The 17,227-nt window shown below is 39.5% G+C and overlaps 1 protein-coding gene across 1 annotated transcript in view; it reads left to right on the plus strand.

Moving 5' to 3' along the window:
• dnah2 (dynein, axonemal, heavy chain 2) overlaps positions 1–17,227 on the plus strand; it is a 163,408-nt gene that overhangs the window by 42,050 nt on the left and 104,131 nt on the right. The window contains exons 14-26 of the mRNA XM_016454789.1: positions 1,575–1,789; positions 2,711–2,857; positions 4,154–4,310; positions 7,527–7,766; positions 7,961–8,149; positions 9,762–9,909; positions 10,259–10,451; positions 11,787–11,987; positions 12,664–12,820; positions 12,985–13,159; positions 15,259–15,422; positions 15,604–15,765; positions 16,968–17,071. Coding sequence (XP_016310275.1) covers positions 1,575–1,789; positions 2,711–2,857; positions 4,154–4,310; positions 7,527–7,766; positions 7,961–8,149; positions 9,762–9,909; positions 10,259–10,451; positions 11,787–11,987; positions 12,664–12,820; positions 12,985–13,159; positions 15,259–15,422; positions 15,604–15,765; positions 16,968–17,071 — 2,252 coding nt within the window. The remainder of the gene's footprint in view (positions 1–1,574; positions 1,790–2,710; positions 2,858–4,153; positions 4,311–7,526; positions 7,767–7,960; positions 8,150–9,761; positions 9,910–10,258; positions 10,452–11,786; positions 11,988–12,663; positions 12,821–12,984; positions 13,160–15,258; positions 15,423–15,603; positions 15,766–16,967; positions 17,072–17,227) is intronic.

Raw genomic sequence — 17,227 nt, forward strand, 5'->3', positions numbered from 1 at the left:
ATCCAGGATACGCACACAAATGGACCATTTTAAGCAATAAACTGATACAAAGACATAAATATGTGTCAATCAACACATCAACTTTTGAACAGTCCTCCTTCTCCACACTTGTAAACATTGGGTCGATACTTCTGCTTGCATCACGTGTGACCTTTCCAGCTTGACTACGCAATGCGTGAAGTCGTGGACGCACGTCGCAGAGCTAGTGCAAGACAAGGATTTGTGGTTAAAATGTATAGATAAAGACAAGACCCTTATTCCTTGGCTGGGATCGTGTAGAGCCTTTTGAAGCTGCACTGAAACTGCAATTTTGACCTTTAACCTATTGGCCCCCGTTGAAGTCCACTATATGGAGAAAACTTCTGGATTGTTTTCCTCAAAAACCTTAATTTCTTTGACTGCAGAAAGAAAGACATGAACATAGATTACATGGAGGTTCAGAAAATTTTAATTCTGGAGTGAACTAATCCTTTAAGGTTTTGTGAGATCAGTGTAATAAAATGGGCTTCCTCAAAGATACCAAATGAATGGAATTGCTGAATAAGAACCAATTCACCCAGATTTCCCAGTTTCACTTTCATAATAAAGATGTCAAACATACTAACATCAAACTGATGTTATGTTAGTATGTCATGTGAAAATGCCCACAAAGCATCACAGGTTCCTGAAAGATGCACCAACTGGATGTGCGTTAGGAGACCACTAATCAGTCCAATCCCAGCATGCACTAGGCCGTACCCTTTTTTTCTCACCCTTTGTACAGTAGGTGAACTCTGTTGGGTTTTATGGACAAATGAATCAGATTCCAACCCAAAACTTCCATCAGGGTAAATTTGGAAGGTGTCACAGGATAGTTTAACTCCATTGATGAGCTCTTCTCTGTGTTGAGCTCAGAGCCTTGTGTCAGAGGCCATTGAGGGGCCCCAGCAGAGGCCCTGGAGCCCAGCCAGGATCCAGCCACACAGGCCCTAATGCTATTAAAGCCAGCTGTGCCGCTACATACTCACTCTCTCGTTCTTTTTGTCACTTTCCATTTCACTCACCCTTCCTCTCTATTTCTCTCTCATGCTTTCTCTTTCTTTTGCTTCTCATCTTTCTCTCATTCTTCAGTTTGCTTACAAAGCACATCGCCTTCTGCATTGTGTTTAAATTCATTTTCCGCTTTCTTTAAGAAGGCAATTAAGAGCAGACATAAGCTTTAATTGGACACAGATATGATTATGTTGCATTTCCCCACAATTGATCCCAAAAGGCCCACAGAGAAACAAAAGGGAGACAGAAACCAGAGCTTAATGATGGTCTGATTAGACGTCGTAGAATGTTTACATAGTTACTGCATAGCCTGAGACATTCCTAACATGAGCGAAGTTTAGCCTTCATTTGTTTTTGTTTACCCTTGGTTTGTTTAGCTTAGTTGTGCTCTGGCGGTTGTTGTGATTGGTTGTGACCTTGTATGTGTGAGTCGGTAAGATTTCAAGACGTTGTTTGTTTGTAAGTGATGAGATGTGTTCACTGCGTTCTCTCTGAGCTCTTCCCATCTGTTTATATGTGTTTTTTGCACATGTGTTGTCTAGGTTCTCCGGCGAACTCATTTCCTGCCACAAGTCAGCAGTGGAGAGGAGGTGCATGTGAATTACGCTAAGCTGTGTCAGACTCTGGATGAGAAGATGAGGAGGATCTTCACAGACTGGAGTCAGAGTCTGAACAGAGAGTGTCTCAGCAGTCTCAACCAGCCACTCATGATCCGCTGTAAAGGGAAGACAGGCCCGCTGGACATCAACTTTAACAAGTACTTGATTACACAAACACACATGCATACAGGCCCTCCAGTACCTCTGTGCTCACTGTGATTGTCAGTATAATTAGACATGCCTATGTTACTGACCAGGGATGTTTTTGTCCATGGTTTTATGGCACAAGATTCAGTGCACTGCACGCTATAAAAAATAGATTTTGTTTTTGGAATTTTTCATCAGAAAAACATTACCTTTTTAGCTTTAATGTTGAGGACAGTATACAAATATCATAGAACATCCACTTCTCACTTTATCTGCTGAGGGAAATAAATAATATTAAATAATAATATTAATCCAATTGATCGCAGTGGATTAAATCCTATGCTACATTGAATAATCTGTTAGACTTGAAGTTGAATACATTTTGATTTCTGTTAATTATTATGTCCTTAAGCAACCCATTCAAACCCTTTCAAATAATTAAATTATTTGTTGTTGCGCTGATCTTAAATCTTTTATGCTCTGTAGTCATAATACATGACCATTACTGAAGATGTTTTATACATGCAAACAGTGCCGATCCTAGACTACTGGGGGCCCTACGCAAAACTGTCTTGAATCGTTCTCGAGGAAAGCGCTTGAGAAACAGTGTCTCTTCCGCGGCTCGGTACGCTTTCAACTCGGTTTTTTTTTTGTCTCGAGCAAGACTGTACGACATTCACATTACATTATTTGACTGATTTTTACGTAGAAACTGCGACAGCGCACCACATTAAAAGAAATTATCATTCATGTTTTCATAACCGCTGGCCAAATTCAAAAACGAAACTAAAATTAAATCATCTTTGAGAGCAAGGGGGCCCTAAGCCGCTTGCGTATTTTGCATATAGGGAGGAACGGCGCTGCAGGCAAAATATTCTAGTGTGAGCACAAATACACAGACTTTGAATGTATAACTCTGTTTATGTGTTCAGGAACCTGTTGAAGATGTTTAATGAGATTCATTACTGGGACCGACTGCTCTTCGAGATCCCTCACTATGTCACAGAGGTGTATCAGCGCAGAGAGGAACTCCACAACCTGAGAGAGAATGTCCTCCTAGTTGTTAGAGACTATAACAGGTTGGTATGGCTGACAGAGACTGACTTTTCGGATGTCCCATACAGTATATGTTTATTCTTCATAAAACATTCTTTTTTTATTAATAATAATAATAATAATAATGACAATGGTATTTTCCACAAATCCCAAGTTTTATTTAATTTTATTATTTTATTTAATATTATATCTATTTAGGTGTGATATATTTAGTGTTTATTGCTTGAAAATAACACAATTTGAGAAATTAGGCTTTTAAGTTGAATTTGCAAACATTATGTAAAATAATTAAAACAGCTCATAAAAGCAGTTGATATGGAACATTCTCTCATGGTTATGCACCTCCTTTCACTGTGTTTTAAAAGCAAAAAAAAAAAGAAAGTTTTTCTGTCCCAATTATGTACTTTATGGAAAGTGCCACATCCTAACTCTATGCCTTCCAGACGTTTACATTTAAATTTTTTGTATATTCTGTTCAATTATATCTTATGTTTGTATTAAGTTTATAAAACTTTTTTTTTTATAATTTGAGAACTAAACTAAGAAGTTAGATGTAATATATTTGTTATAACTTTATTATTTATTATAACTTGCTTTTCGTAAGTACAAAAAAACAAGTGCACTTTCACACACGGATGCATACTTACTACTTACTAGTCACATACATATTTAAACGGTGTACTTGTCAGGTAACTTCACATCTTTAATATGCATTGATATTATTCTTCACCTCTTTGGCCTGCACACACTTGCACTTTAGTGCAAACTGAGTATTTACATTCCATCTGCCTCAATATACACATCTCCATTCAAGACTTTAGCACATCCAATCTGGAGAAAAGCACTTGAATTAAATGCATACACACACACGCACATACTTCCACTGAACAAAACAAGTCACACATGTCCCTCATTCTGTAGTGAATAATAACCTCCTCCTCTCTCACATAAGCGTACACACACACACGCACGCTCTTCAGACTGGAGGACTCATTGTAACTCTCAGAGGGACAGAGTGAGTCATCTCTGTCAGTATTGTTACCACATTTAATGCATTCTACACATGCCAGCTGGAAACAAACACTTAAACCCAACACAAGCTAAACAGGCCACTTGCCCCAAATGGCAAAGCACATTCACTAAGACTTGTTAATCCATTTTTACCACCCTCTTGTTCTGTTATGCTTTTAAAATGGCCTTGCTTGTTTTTGAAAATGCTGTGAAAGAAAACTTGTCAATGCCTGTAAGACCTAAAATGAAAATGGGGAAAAAAACAACAGTGGACTTAACCTTATATGTTTGTGTTCACTCTCAATTAGAATCATTAAGGCTCTAAATGCAGATGAGCTGGGTCTCTTTTCTGAGAGAATTCGGTTCCTGGATCGTAAAATCCAGCCAGGCCTGTCAAAACTGCACTGGTCCACAAAAGGAACAGCCAGCGTCTTTATCAATGACTGCAGAGTGCACGCCAACAAGGTCAGTAGTTTCTGACATACACGCAAATACACACAACAGAAAACTGTGGCCAAACAGATGGTGGAGTGAAAAGCTTGTGTTCCTCAGGCAGACGGAAATTTTCTGGATTTGCCCTGATCAGAGCAGTATGAATTTCAGTGCTGGTCCAGTGCATTGCCATTAGAAAAACATAGCTGGTGGAGCTGGTCAGCCAGCATGGTCTGTCTGGTAAAGCTGATGGACAGCTAGCTAGGCATGAAGCCCAATGTGGACAGCAGCCTGGTTTCTTCAGCAGAGAAACCTCCCGAGTCCAAAAATTGAAGAGAATTATAGACATCTAGTTTCAAGACATCCTTGAAATGCTAAATTTGCTTGACTAATTAATAATGAGCATTTCTGGTCGTTCTAATTTAGGGCTATAACTAAACTATTTTGATAATCCATTAATACAATGGAATTTTTCTCTTTGAATGCAATGCACTCATTCACGTGTTCAGTTTGACTATATTTTTGCTATACATTGTTGCAAAAATGTTTTAAAATATAAAGTTGCAAAAAAGTTTATTTACATAGGATATGATATTGTTCTGAACAATGTGTTCTCTTTCTCTGTGGCGCTCCATTTGATTGATATGCCTGCATACACTTTATGAAGTTAAATGATGACAGCAACAATTAATTGCTCACTTGCTGTTATGAAATACTGTTTTGCTTAATGGAAATAATTCTTGCAGTGTATGTAAATGGGTGTCTGTGTGTGTTTCCCCTACATGCATGCATTTTTCACTACATTTTCACTACATTAAATCACTAAGACCCAAAGATATATATATATATATATATTTGTATTTATTATTATTTATTTTATCAATTATACATTTCATTTAATGGCTGTATATTTAATAGCCCTATTCTAGTATGCAAAGTTTCACTCTTATCCCACAGGTTTTATTCCAGTTATTAGTGGCACACAGAGTTTGTGAGTACCACAGGGCTTTGGTGAGTGGGGTTTAAACATAAAACCATGTCTGCATTTGTGATCGGAGAAATGACAAACAACAAGCACTACTCTACACTGCTCACCGGGCTAGAGTAAGTGGCGGCCGGCGGATTCGACGAAGTAGTGTCCGGCGGGCTTGTGGCAACCACATGTGATGACCCCGGGCTGGGCTGGGCTTCGCTTCGTCCACGGTGAAAGCCGATCCGGTGATCCACAGCGCGAAGTTTTCTTTTCTTTTCTCTCTTTTTGAACAGTAGTGTATTTTTCAATAAAATCTAGGGCAGAATACATCTTCATGGCAGGTAAGAAATATTTATGGCTAGTAAACTTTCTCAAGTCACCCACTATCGGCAGGTGTAGCAAAAAAAAAAGTTAATTTTGTACCCTAGCTACGGTTATTCAGGAACAGAAGACTTTGCTCTTGTTTTGTTCCGATACAGCCGTGTCCTTTTTGCTGGCCGATATTGCTTTTGTAATGCAAGAATAAGGCAGCAGGCTTTACTTAGAATGGAAGTGCGACTCAGTGGAGGGCAATTGTGAAATCTATTCACTTCCTCTGCTGGCTGTCCATCACTCCTACATTGTACAAGGCAATATGATATTAAAGCACTGGCAGTGCCCTTTAACCATGTGGTAAAGACGCACACACACATACGCAAAGGCATACAAGCAGAATGCCCCATCTACTTTAATAAAGGCCACACAGGCATCTCTCAGCATAAACAGCCCCAGCATTCACAATAAAAGGCAGCCAGCCTCGTTCGTGCCGCCACTGTGCCCAGTTCTCTCTCACTTGCTGGGGGCGGGGATCAGGTTCAAATCAGAGTCAATGTCAGACATCCTTCGAGCCCAAAACAGAGCTGGCAACAGCTTCAGTGGTAATGGAGAAGTGTGGAGAACACGACACATCTGAGCTTACACACACCCACACACACTTAGAAATGCAAGTATACATTCTACACACTCCTGCACGTAGAGTAATCTTCCCCTTTGAGGCTTATTTCATGTGACACGTTTCATCCCATGAAAAAGTCATGAGACGAGCTGGATCCAGAGCTGGAAGGAAGAGTGAGATTATGCGGCATGTAAGATGCTTCTGAGAACCTCTGTGCAAACTCTCAGAAACGTCTCAGTATCGCTGCCCTCCACAGATTGAATAGAGAGCTGTTGGATGCGAAAGCTTGATGCTTTGTGGATAAGAACTGCCTCCTTTAATTTTGAGCACAGGGATAGGTTGAAATCAGTTGCTCTATTTCTGTAGAAGAGTGAGAGAGGGAGACATGAGCTGGAAAATCCTGCTGGAAAACCCCTGCTGCTTTGTTTGAATGTGTTTTCCATCCTTCTCCCACCACATTCCTCTCACACCCGTTCTGCCTTTTCTTTTCTTTTCTTTTCTTTTCTTTTCTTTTCTTTTGTTTAGTGATTTACATCAATGAGACTTCATCAGATTTCACTTTAAAATCTGATGCACATGACGCGTATCTGACACACATCCGATTTTCTCCCAACTCTTTATGGTCATTTAGGACTTTATAACTCATTTAAGACCGTGTTTACGAGGTCACTAGCCAAAAGTTTATGCTGTTTTTGTTTTTGCTTTTATGTTTGTGTTTTAGGTTGTTTTTATTATTTTTTAGTTTTCAGTTTTGGTTTGTATTGGTTTTGTTTTTGTTTTTGCTGTTTTTGTTTGTTTTGGTTTCTTTTTTTGTTTAGTTTTTTTACGTACACTGCATTGTGGTGGTAAGTTCTGCATTGGCAAGTATCACACAGATTTTCAACCACACTCTTGTCACTCTGTTTTTTTCTTTTTCTCTCTCTCTCTCTGTTTTTTTTTTTGCAATGCAATGCAATTAATTTTCCTCATTAATTTGGTCATTAGATGGGACAGCCTAATGGAGGAGCACCTGAGCTTTTAATGGTTGCTTTGTGCTATAACTCTTCTCAGAGAATTTAGTCAAAACTAATTGTGTGTTGCTCCTCACTACAGGTAAAACATGTATTCCCATATGTAAATGCTGAAGTATTGTTTCACAATAGCTTAGAGTCTTTGGAACGCCGAAAGACCAGTAAAGTGGAAGCTCATTGGAAGCTGTGTAGAGAATCTTTGTGTACAAAACTGTTATAAAGAAAATGATCAAATCTTACAGTTTACTAAGCTGTGTGTTTTGAGATTAACATTTGCACTCTATCTTTGTTTTTCTGCTTTCTCTGATTTTGATCTCTCATCTTTCCCACAGGTGCAGTTAATGGTGGATGAGTATAAGGCAGCTAGCTTAGCTGCCTCTAAGCTCTGCGAGCAGATAAGTGAGCTGCTTTTGGTGCGTGTGGATGGCAAGATGGTCTATGGAGACCTGGAGTTACAGGAGGATCAGCAGAGTCATCAGCATAGCCAGCTGCTCCGTCTGCAGAACGCTCACCAGGACATCATCAAAATCATGGCCAGAGTCTATGGGACCTTCCACCTAGATGGCCTAGAGGTTGGACTGTCTGTTTGTTGTGTCTTAGGATCTTTTCTACTAAAGCAATACACTTTTTGAGATTGTGATTGAATGATTTACCTTGTTTAAGGAGTGTTGTTGGTGTAAAATCAGCACAATGCACAACCTAAAGTAGCTTGAGGTTGTTATGGTAAGGACTTCCGATTGACTTCCATATTTGTGTGTGTTTTCAGGTGCAGCAGCATTGGGTGTCATACATGGAGAAGATGGACCGAATGGTTGAGGAAGCGTTTCGTGTGAATATAAAGCGCTCTCTACAGGAGCTCTCTAAAGCCATCAATGGAGACGGCAAGACATCCCCGAACCCCTTATTCAGAGTAGAGGTGGTACTGACACAACAGACTCCTCGATCTCCTGCTCAGGTACACACAGACACACTCTATTTGTCAAATCTAATAATGCAGTGGCTATTGATAACATTGCTTACGTGACGAGGTGACCCTTACCTCACATTTAGACATCACAAACATACCCTCTGTGATTTCAAGGCAAAAAGTTTAAATACAAAAACTGTGTCGAATCATTGTGTTGGTCACGGAGAGCTGCTGGCCATGTGTTTTACATACAGCATAAAGACACTATCATACATGAAGCAGAGGGCATTCAGAACACCACAACCTCTATAAATCACAGCTGTGGCAGCACTGCTGCGTTATTCAGCATTTTACTCTACTGCTCAGCTCTACAGAGGTATATTTGGACTAAGGCCTATGGGTAATGTCCCATGATGCTTAGTCAGCTAAACACAGTGAGAAAGAAAAAGCAGAAACGCTAGTGTGACTTAATTGAGTGTATTTTAGGGACAGTGGTTGCATTGGTCTGTGGAGACAGACTGCCTCAGGCAAAGCGCTCTAAGTGCCAGACGGAAGGGAAATGCATTAATGCTAGCTCAGGACACACCATTAAAGGCCCTTTCACACTGAATGCAAAATGAATAAGCAAAACAAATCATTGATGAATGGTCTGTTCACACCAAGAGCGAAACGAATATCCGTCAGGCTGATCGACAACCGAATTCACGCTGGTACAATAGTTGCTGCGACACACCTTTTCCAGCTCTCACAGTGACAATTATAAACGGTCACAGAAACCACAAGACACTGGACAAGCTAGCAAGATCAAGATTCTGTTATATTTCAGGAATAAAAAAAACAAAAAAAAAAAACATGATTCCATATTTGAAAACTTTCCTACATTAACAGAGTCAGAGTGGTAACATTTACATACTTTTGTGATGAAACTTCACATGAGAACAGTCAAAACATTTTTGGGCTATCAACATGAAAAGTGATGCAGTCCTTATTAACATATCATTTGATCATTTGCAATTTTTGTAAATGATTTTGTGAATAATTCCTTTTCAGTTCATTTACATGTTATTTTTCCTTGAAGCTGTGTGTTAATGTGTTCACTACAATAGGAAAAATACACTAAAAGTTTATTAGAGAGGTTTATTTGGTCAAAATGTAGTAAAAACAATAAATATTTACAATTCAAAATAACTTTAATATATTTTTAAATGTAATTAATTCCTGTGTTGGCTTAGCTGAATTTTCAGCAACCATTAATCCAGTCTTCATTGTCACATGATCCTTCAGAAATTTTATGCTTTTGCTTATAGGCTGATTTGGTGATCAAGAAACATTTTTAATGGTTCTTTGAATATATATATTCTTTGAAAGTTAAAAAAACAGTATTTATTTTCAACATAGAAATCATTTGTAACATTACTCTGTTGCAAAATGGCTTTACTATCACTTTTGATCATTTTAATGCGTCCTTGCTGAATAAAATTATTTACAAAACATATTGACCCCAAACTTTTGAACTAATTAATACCATGTAATTGTTGTTATCATTTGGCAGCCCTAGTTTGTATTTAATTAATATAATGATTCTGTCCTTGAAAATATTTTTCCCCCGTTTGTGCCACAACATTTTTTCCACTGTATGTGTTTGTGTTTGTTTGTCCAGGTGGATTTCTCCCCTTCTCTCCAGAAACTGGCCCACATAGTGAACAGCATTAGCTCTCAGCTCATCAAGACCATGTCAGGGTTCAAACGTCTGCCAGACCTGCTGACCCGCCAGCACTCACAGCGAAAACCTATCCACAGCATCATCGGTACACCCTCTCTCAATCTCATTCGCCATATCCCCCCTACGTTTGCCATGTATGCCCTCTTTTTATTCCTGTTTCCTCACCTTCATGTCATTCCAAACTCATATAACTTCCTTCTGTGGGACACAAAAGGAGAAATTATGAATTGTATGGATCCACTCTCTTTATACAAAATCCTTCTTTTGTATTCCACTGAAAGAAGGAAATGAATGACACATGGGTGACTAATTGATGATGAGAATTTTCATTTTTGGGTAGAAAAAAAAATCCATTCACATCATCATTTGTGTATTGCTTAAAATAATCAGCGGTTGTTTGGCATCAACAATGCTTTACTCCTTTTCTGTTTCAGAGCAAGATGAGGAGATCTGTAAGCTCCAGGGAGCCATAGCTGCAGGAATGGTGACTAATGCATCTTACCTGCAGACCTACCTGAAGACCTGGGACAAACACAGAGAGATCTGGGAAATCGAAAAAGACGGCTTTATACAGCGCTACCAGCGGCTCAACCCTACAGTAACCTCCTTTGACGCTGACATAGCCAGGTCTGTAACTTTCCTTCATTCTCTTTTAGTAGAAAAATTAGTTTTTAAGGTTGTAAAAGCAGGGTCTAAATGGTCTAAAAAGTATGCGCTAGTAAGATTTGTGAGCTTATGTATTATTCGCAGTGCTACTAGTAAAATAAAAGTCCAAACAAATCCACTAAAGGATTCACCATGTTTCTCTCACCATCATACATGCATCTCTTTTCATTTAAAATGCATGAGTCGTGCTGGCACACTAGAGGGGTGTGTTTGAGGTCACATGAGAAACGATGTGATGGCCTTTCAGACTATTGACGTGTCTGTAGCACAGAGGTGCCAGTCCTGAGGGCAGGGTCAACATCTTTTCCCTATAGATTTGATCTGCACTCGCCAAATCGTTATCATGTCAACAATGGATGCTTGAGTGTGTGTGTGGATCAGAAAGTGAGTGTGTGCAGTGAGACAGAGACTTCGTGTGTGATTGTGCATTAATGACCTTGTGCATGCTGGGAGGACACTTGTGTGTTGCCTGCCGCCCCCGTTAATGTCTGAAGTTTTTTTCACATCAATTAATGCATGCACAGACACATTTTATTTTAAATGACTATGGTTAATGTAACTTCTTGCTTTATCTTCACACTCACTCACAAAATCAAATGATGCTGAACTGTTTTTTTTCTTGAAAAACTAATTTAATTTACAGTAGGTATGTTGTACTGAGATGACAAATTAAATTGCTATTAATAGGGCAACCATTATGAGTGAGCAAAAAAAACAAAAACAATCAAATTACATTATCTTTCAGATCAATTTAAACAAAAGTAATTTAGTGGCCATTAGTAATAATTAAAATCATTATCTTTTAAAATGTACCAACAATAGCGGTAATGAGAATATGTAGTGTAGAGAATATGAAGTACAGATACAATTACAACATTCTTAGGAAGAAAAAATGAAGAGACAAGCATCCAAGTGTCCATCTTTGAACTCTTTTGAACTCTAATTACAGATTTATCATGGGAAAATACATCTTTGTTGCTTTCACAAAACAGCATAAAGTGTTGTCATTTTGAGAACTTACTTGATGAACTTGAGGTGTTTTTTATTATATTATCCAGGTAGTCATGTTAGATTTTTTTTTTTTTTTACATAACACCAAACTATAAAAAAAATTAAAAAAAAGCCAAAATAAGACATTAAATGATTGGTAATCTTTAAGAAGGAGCACATCTCTTGTGTTAAAATGTACATAATAATATATTTTTTATATATACATTTTCATTGTGCTATCGTTTAAGATTAGTTTCATGAGAATCATCTACTTAATTTATGCTCTGTCTCTCTCTCTTTGTGCAGATACACAGAGGTGGCGAATAACGTCCAGAAGGAGGAGACAGTGTTAAGTCTGCAGTTCGTGTTGCTGGACTGTTCTCCACTCAAATTCTCTCTGCTGCAACATTGTAACGAGTGGCAGAGCAAGTTCACACAGCTGCTCAGCCTTATGGCCAGTGCCAAACTAAAGGAATTGCACAGCTTCCTGCAGGAAAACGCTCTCAGGTGTGTGTGAGAGCTCTGTTACAAAATCGTGCCTCGCTGTCTGCTCTCTATATAAGCAGCTGGGATCCTAACTGAAATGAAACCTCATAAGTGACTGATTTGAAACGCTCTTCATGGGCAGCGACCCTTTTAATGGTCACTCATGCATGCCACAGCAATTAACACCCCTCACGTGAAGAGCATAAGAGACTCGACAAACCTCTCTGTTGATTCCAATAGAGTCTGGCATTAGCTTGTTGCTAAGCTAATGGCCTGACATGCTAATAAATAGTTCCATCGACTAGCAAGAGAATATCGTGGAGATTCAGGGACGGGCTCTTTTGACTTGAGCCAGTGTTATTTTGGTATCATTGAGATACTGTTATAGTTTTTAATTAATATTTTGAATTAGTAGAAGTTTTTATTTCTGTTTTCATTTTATTTTAGTTAAAATTTTAGCAATTTTGTTGTGTAGCAACAGCCCTGCCACAGCATTTCATCATGCTAAAAACCACTCAGAATTCCTTAACTCCATAGCGACATATACTAAAATGTTACATTGGTAGGCAGCTCAATATGTTTTGAAACAGGGCATCTATATGTGACTAGTTCTGAGTTATTGTGTGTAATTCACTTCATTCAATAGGCATTAAATACTTACCATGTGCATAGAGTCATTGGCTGTGTGTGTTTTCAGGGTGTCTCAGCCTCCTCAGACTCTGCCGGAGTTGGGAGAGAGTCTAAAACTTCTGGAAACTCTGCAGGCAGATCTGAGTAAGATAGAAAGTCAGATTCCGCCCATCCACGAGCAGTTTGCCATCCTTGAGAAATACGAGGTTGCCGTCGACCCCGCTGTGAGTGTCGCTCCACACACACACACACATACACTCCCTCAGGTGTTCCAGTCAAATCTTCTTCTAAATACACTTTCATCTCTTGCCTCCATTCCATATTTGACTGGGCTTTTATTGTTTTTTAGATTTTCTTTTTATCTTGCTCTTTCTTTCAATCTCTGTAGGTGTTGGAGTTGCTGGAGGCTCTGAATTCAGAGTGGGTGTGGTTCCAGCAGGTTGTGATTGACAGTGACATCATGTTGAAGAAACACAAAGACATGATGAAGAGTGGGCTGGTCCTCTCCTCTGAGGAGTTTAAGAAGAAGACACAGTCTGCCCTGCAGAGCTTCAATAGCAATGGTGAACGTACACATGCACACCAACGTGAGAGATTTGAATGTTACAGAATGGGAAAACACAGACACACAGACACGCGGTCAGTAGGATGACTGCCAGTGCTGTCTCAGACCCTACTGTGAGCTTCACATCCCAGTATGCCTCTTTTTCTGTAGGTCAGTTCGCTACATACACCGCAGGCCTTTGCTTTCTGGGACCGTGGGTGTTCTGTGTGGTGGGAAGTGCTGGGTAGAGCCATGAACCTCCCACATGCCCCACGGCACATCACAACCAATTAGCCTTGAGATAATGTTTCAGAATGCCATGGAGCCTCACCTACAGCAGAAGTGACCGTCACGCTGACATCCTGCCCTTGACTGCACTCTCAGCCTTTCTGCCTCCCTGTTTCTTTCTTTCTCTCTCTCTCTCATTGTCCTGTAATGCTGCTCCACCTCCTGCTGGTGTCTCTGCTCTGTTTATTCTCTGCTCTATTAAAAATGGGATTGAAAAATAATTTTTTCTGTCTTGCGCTGCCACCTCTCTTCACGAACAAAATCACGTTGTGCCGAATTGTATCAAAGAGGACAGAGTTTTCGTCCTACTTTTCCTTCCCCCTTCTTTCATTCTTCTCTTTTTCTTGCACTTCTTTGCTCACTCGCTCCCCATCTCGTTTCCATTGTGTTTGCGTTACCTTGTGATCGTTGATAGCTCTGTGAAGTCTGTTGTTTTTCAGTTTGATCTCCTGCCATTCCTTCCCTGTGTCTTTTTCTCCTATGTTCTTCTCCTCCCAGTACGAGTCAAAAAGCCTTTCCGTCTTGATTCAGATAAAGTTGGAGTTTTGGCACAGCCGATTAACGCGAAAGCTTTGCGCTAAATCAACACGTGGCAAACACGCTCAACGCTCACCGTCATTATTTCCCACAACCCCAGAATTTCCGAACGTGGGCGGCAGCTGCAACTTGTTGAGAACTGCAGGATTGTTTGGATTGTTCCTGCAAACAATGGCAGGCTCCTTCAGGTTAATGAGGCCAGGAAGCAGCTTTGTGCAGGGAGAAATTTGTATTCAAGAGAGAGAGACGGTTTCAATATCACACTCATTCAGTCCAAACACATACTACTGGCCCCTGCCAAGGTGCCCCTTCAAAATCTCATCTCCTGCTCTCCATGGACCCAGCGTGACTTTCCCTCTCAGATCCAGCGCGGAGGAAAAATACGACATTGCGTTTCTCAGCGCAGAACCAATTAAACATGTATGATTGGTTGAAGTCTCCAAGGCAGATTTATCAAAAATGTAGCACATTTTAACATTTGCTAATTAGATTTTCTTTACGTTTTACTCAGGCACAATGGAGAAAGAGAATGGGCGTCATCAAACCTCTCGACACCCGTGCTCCGGAATGCGTTCTGCTCCAGCGACGCACTTCAACATGTGCTAAATGCTTCAGTAAATCAAACTTTACGCAAATATTGACTGGAGATCCCTGATGGATCTTCACATGCTGCTTAATGGCTCGCCTTAATGCTGAATTGTGTAAATGTGTGTTTTTTGTAATTGCCGGAGATGCAAGTGTGCGATTTTAGCCAGTGTGTTTGATGGAATCCATTATAAACGCTGACAGACGTAAACAGTCACGCCTATAAACATATCCCAGAGGCTTCTGGGGCAGATAACGGGCCCTGCTGGTGTCTGTGTGAGTGTGTTCCTGTGTGTTACTGTAAACGTTGTGTGTTGCCGTCTTGAGATGAATGAGACGCTTTTTAAAAGATCAAATATCTCGTAAATCAAAGCTGTCGCAAGTGCGCGTGGATCGTGGGAGTCCGGGCTTGTGAGCGGAGCTGGGTCCGAGCCAGAACTCACACTCTGCTCAGGAAAGAGACCTACTGACCTGCTGAGCTCCCAACTGTGAAACCACATTAATAGCACATTGTGAGAAACATGCTCACTTTGCTAACTTTCTGGCCAATAGGAATCCATTGAGCTTTTTTTAGAGCAACAAGCTGCTCTCCGGGGAAATGACAGCTGAATGTGCAGTTTTTTAATCATTAACCATATGCTTATGTGTGTGTGGTCTTATCTTTGTCTTCATGTATATGATCTTATTTGTGCGTATATGTATGTGCAGGTCCATTTGGCAGCAGTGTATTCCCAGATTCTGCACTGCAGCAGGTGTCAGAGCTGCGTGCCCAGTTGGAGACTCTTAAAGAAGAGCAGCAGAACATACGCTATGGTCTCAACATCTTTAATATTGAACAACCAGCCTCTAAAGACATCCTCACTCTTGAGAAGGTGCCTATTCACTGCTGTTACAGTAATAAAAACCTTTTTTCGTACAATACATCACAGACACACAACATAAAGCAGCACACCAGAGCGCAAACAGGCTGAGGGCGATATTGAACAATATTGATACTGTTGGTGAAGGTCACTTCTGGTTCAGTATGCGCTGATGTTTAGATTGTGTTTGTAGGACATGAATTACCTGCAGCAGGTATGGGAGATCGCCCAGCAGTGGGAGGCTCTTTGGGACGAGTGGAAGGGGGGTCACTTGGCCTCTCTACAGACCGAGGCCATTGATAACACCACCCAGACCATGTTCAAAAGACTCCACACACTCAGCAGGGAGTTCAAGGCAAGCCAGCGCAACACACCCTACACGTCTGGTGTTAACTCAACTTTAGTCAGATCCATGGCCAAACTGACATTTATGGGAGTTTCCAATAAACATTGTTAGTCTTCAGAATAGTACAGACTTTATTGTTTAAGCTATGTAGTGTTATGACAATTAAATGTGTCAAAATATAACACTAAAATAATACATAAATAATAAATATAAAAAATATATAAATACATAAAAAATATTTAAAAAGTTCAAAAGTTTTGGGTCAGTAGAATTGGAAGTTTCCACAAAAATATCCAGCAGCACAACAGTTTTAAACACTGATAATAAAACTAAAAAAAAAGGATTTCTGAAGGATCAGTTGACAATGAGTAATGGCTGCCAAAAATACAGCTGTCATCACAGGAATAAATTACATTTTAAAATGTGTTAAAATAGAAAATGTTATTTTAAAATGTAATAACATTTCAAAATATTTTTACTGTATTTGTGATCAAATAAATACAGCCTTGGTGAGCAGAATTTATTTAAAAGCTTAAAAAAAGGTTACTAACATCAAATATTTAAATGGTACTGTATATTGTAATGTTTTTTTTTTTTTTTAATACATTTTTTTTTTACACTTTTTGATTTGCTAATGTAACTGGAAGTGATGCACGTGTTTCATCATCATATTTTATGTTTTCAGCACAGACTCTTATTTCTTTCCAGCTGTGGTATTATGTATAATATATAAAAACAATACAAATAATATTTATTAATATGTACTTTTAATTTTAAATTTAATTAAGCACCACAATTAACAGGTTGAGTACTAAGACCTTCACATAAAAAAAAACTAGCAGCCATCAGGACCCACTTAACTGCTATCAGCGGCATCAGTGATGTCTCGGTCTCTCACTCATCTTCTGCTCTGTTCACACACATACTGATGCTGCTTCATTAGGGTCCATTTCTTCGTTTCTCTTTGTAACTGTGATAAAAGCCCTTTTGTGTAGCTAATTACCCTTTAAAGCTAATTTAGCTTCTCTTCTCACCAGCTTCTCATTATCCTGACATTTTGCTTTAAGCAGATTAGAAACACCTGCTTGATTCAGACCCTTTGGGTGCTTTTCCACTGACAGGAGATCAGTCCATCACAACACAGCACTCAGCATTTTACACCGCAGCTTGCAGTGGGATCCTGACTATTACAAATGTGTGTGTTCTTTCAGGACAAGCACTGGGAGGTTGTGGACTTCTCTAAGAGCAGGATCATGCAGTTTAAGAAAATCATCCCACTGATCACAGACCTCAGAAATCCAGCCATGAGAGAGAGGTGGGAGTCTTTCACACACACACACACACACACGAATCAGTCAAGTCAAGTCACCTTTATTTATATAGCGCTTTTAACAATACAGATTGTGTCAAAGCAACTGAACAGCATTAATTAGGAAAATAGTGTCAATAATGCAAAATGACAATAGTAAAC

Source organism: Sinocyclocheilus anshuiensis, unplaced genomic scaffold (assembly GCF_001515605.1).
Source record: "Sinocyclocheilus anshuiensis isolate Anshui unplaced genomic scaffold, SAMN03320099.WGS_v1.1 scaffold99, whole genome shotgun sequence".
Lineage (NCBI taxonomy): Eukaryota > Metazoa > Chordata > Actinopteri > Cypriniformes > Cyprinidae > Sinocyclocheilus > Sinocyclocheilus anshuiensis.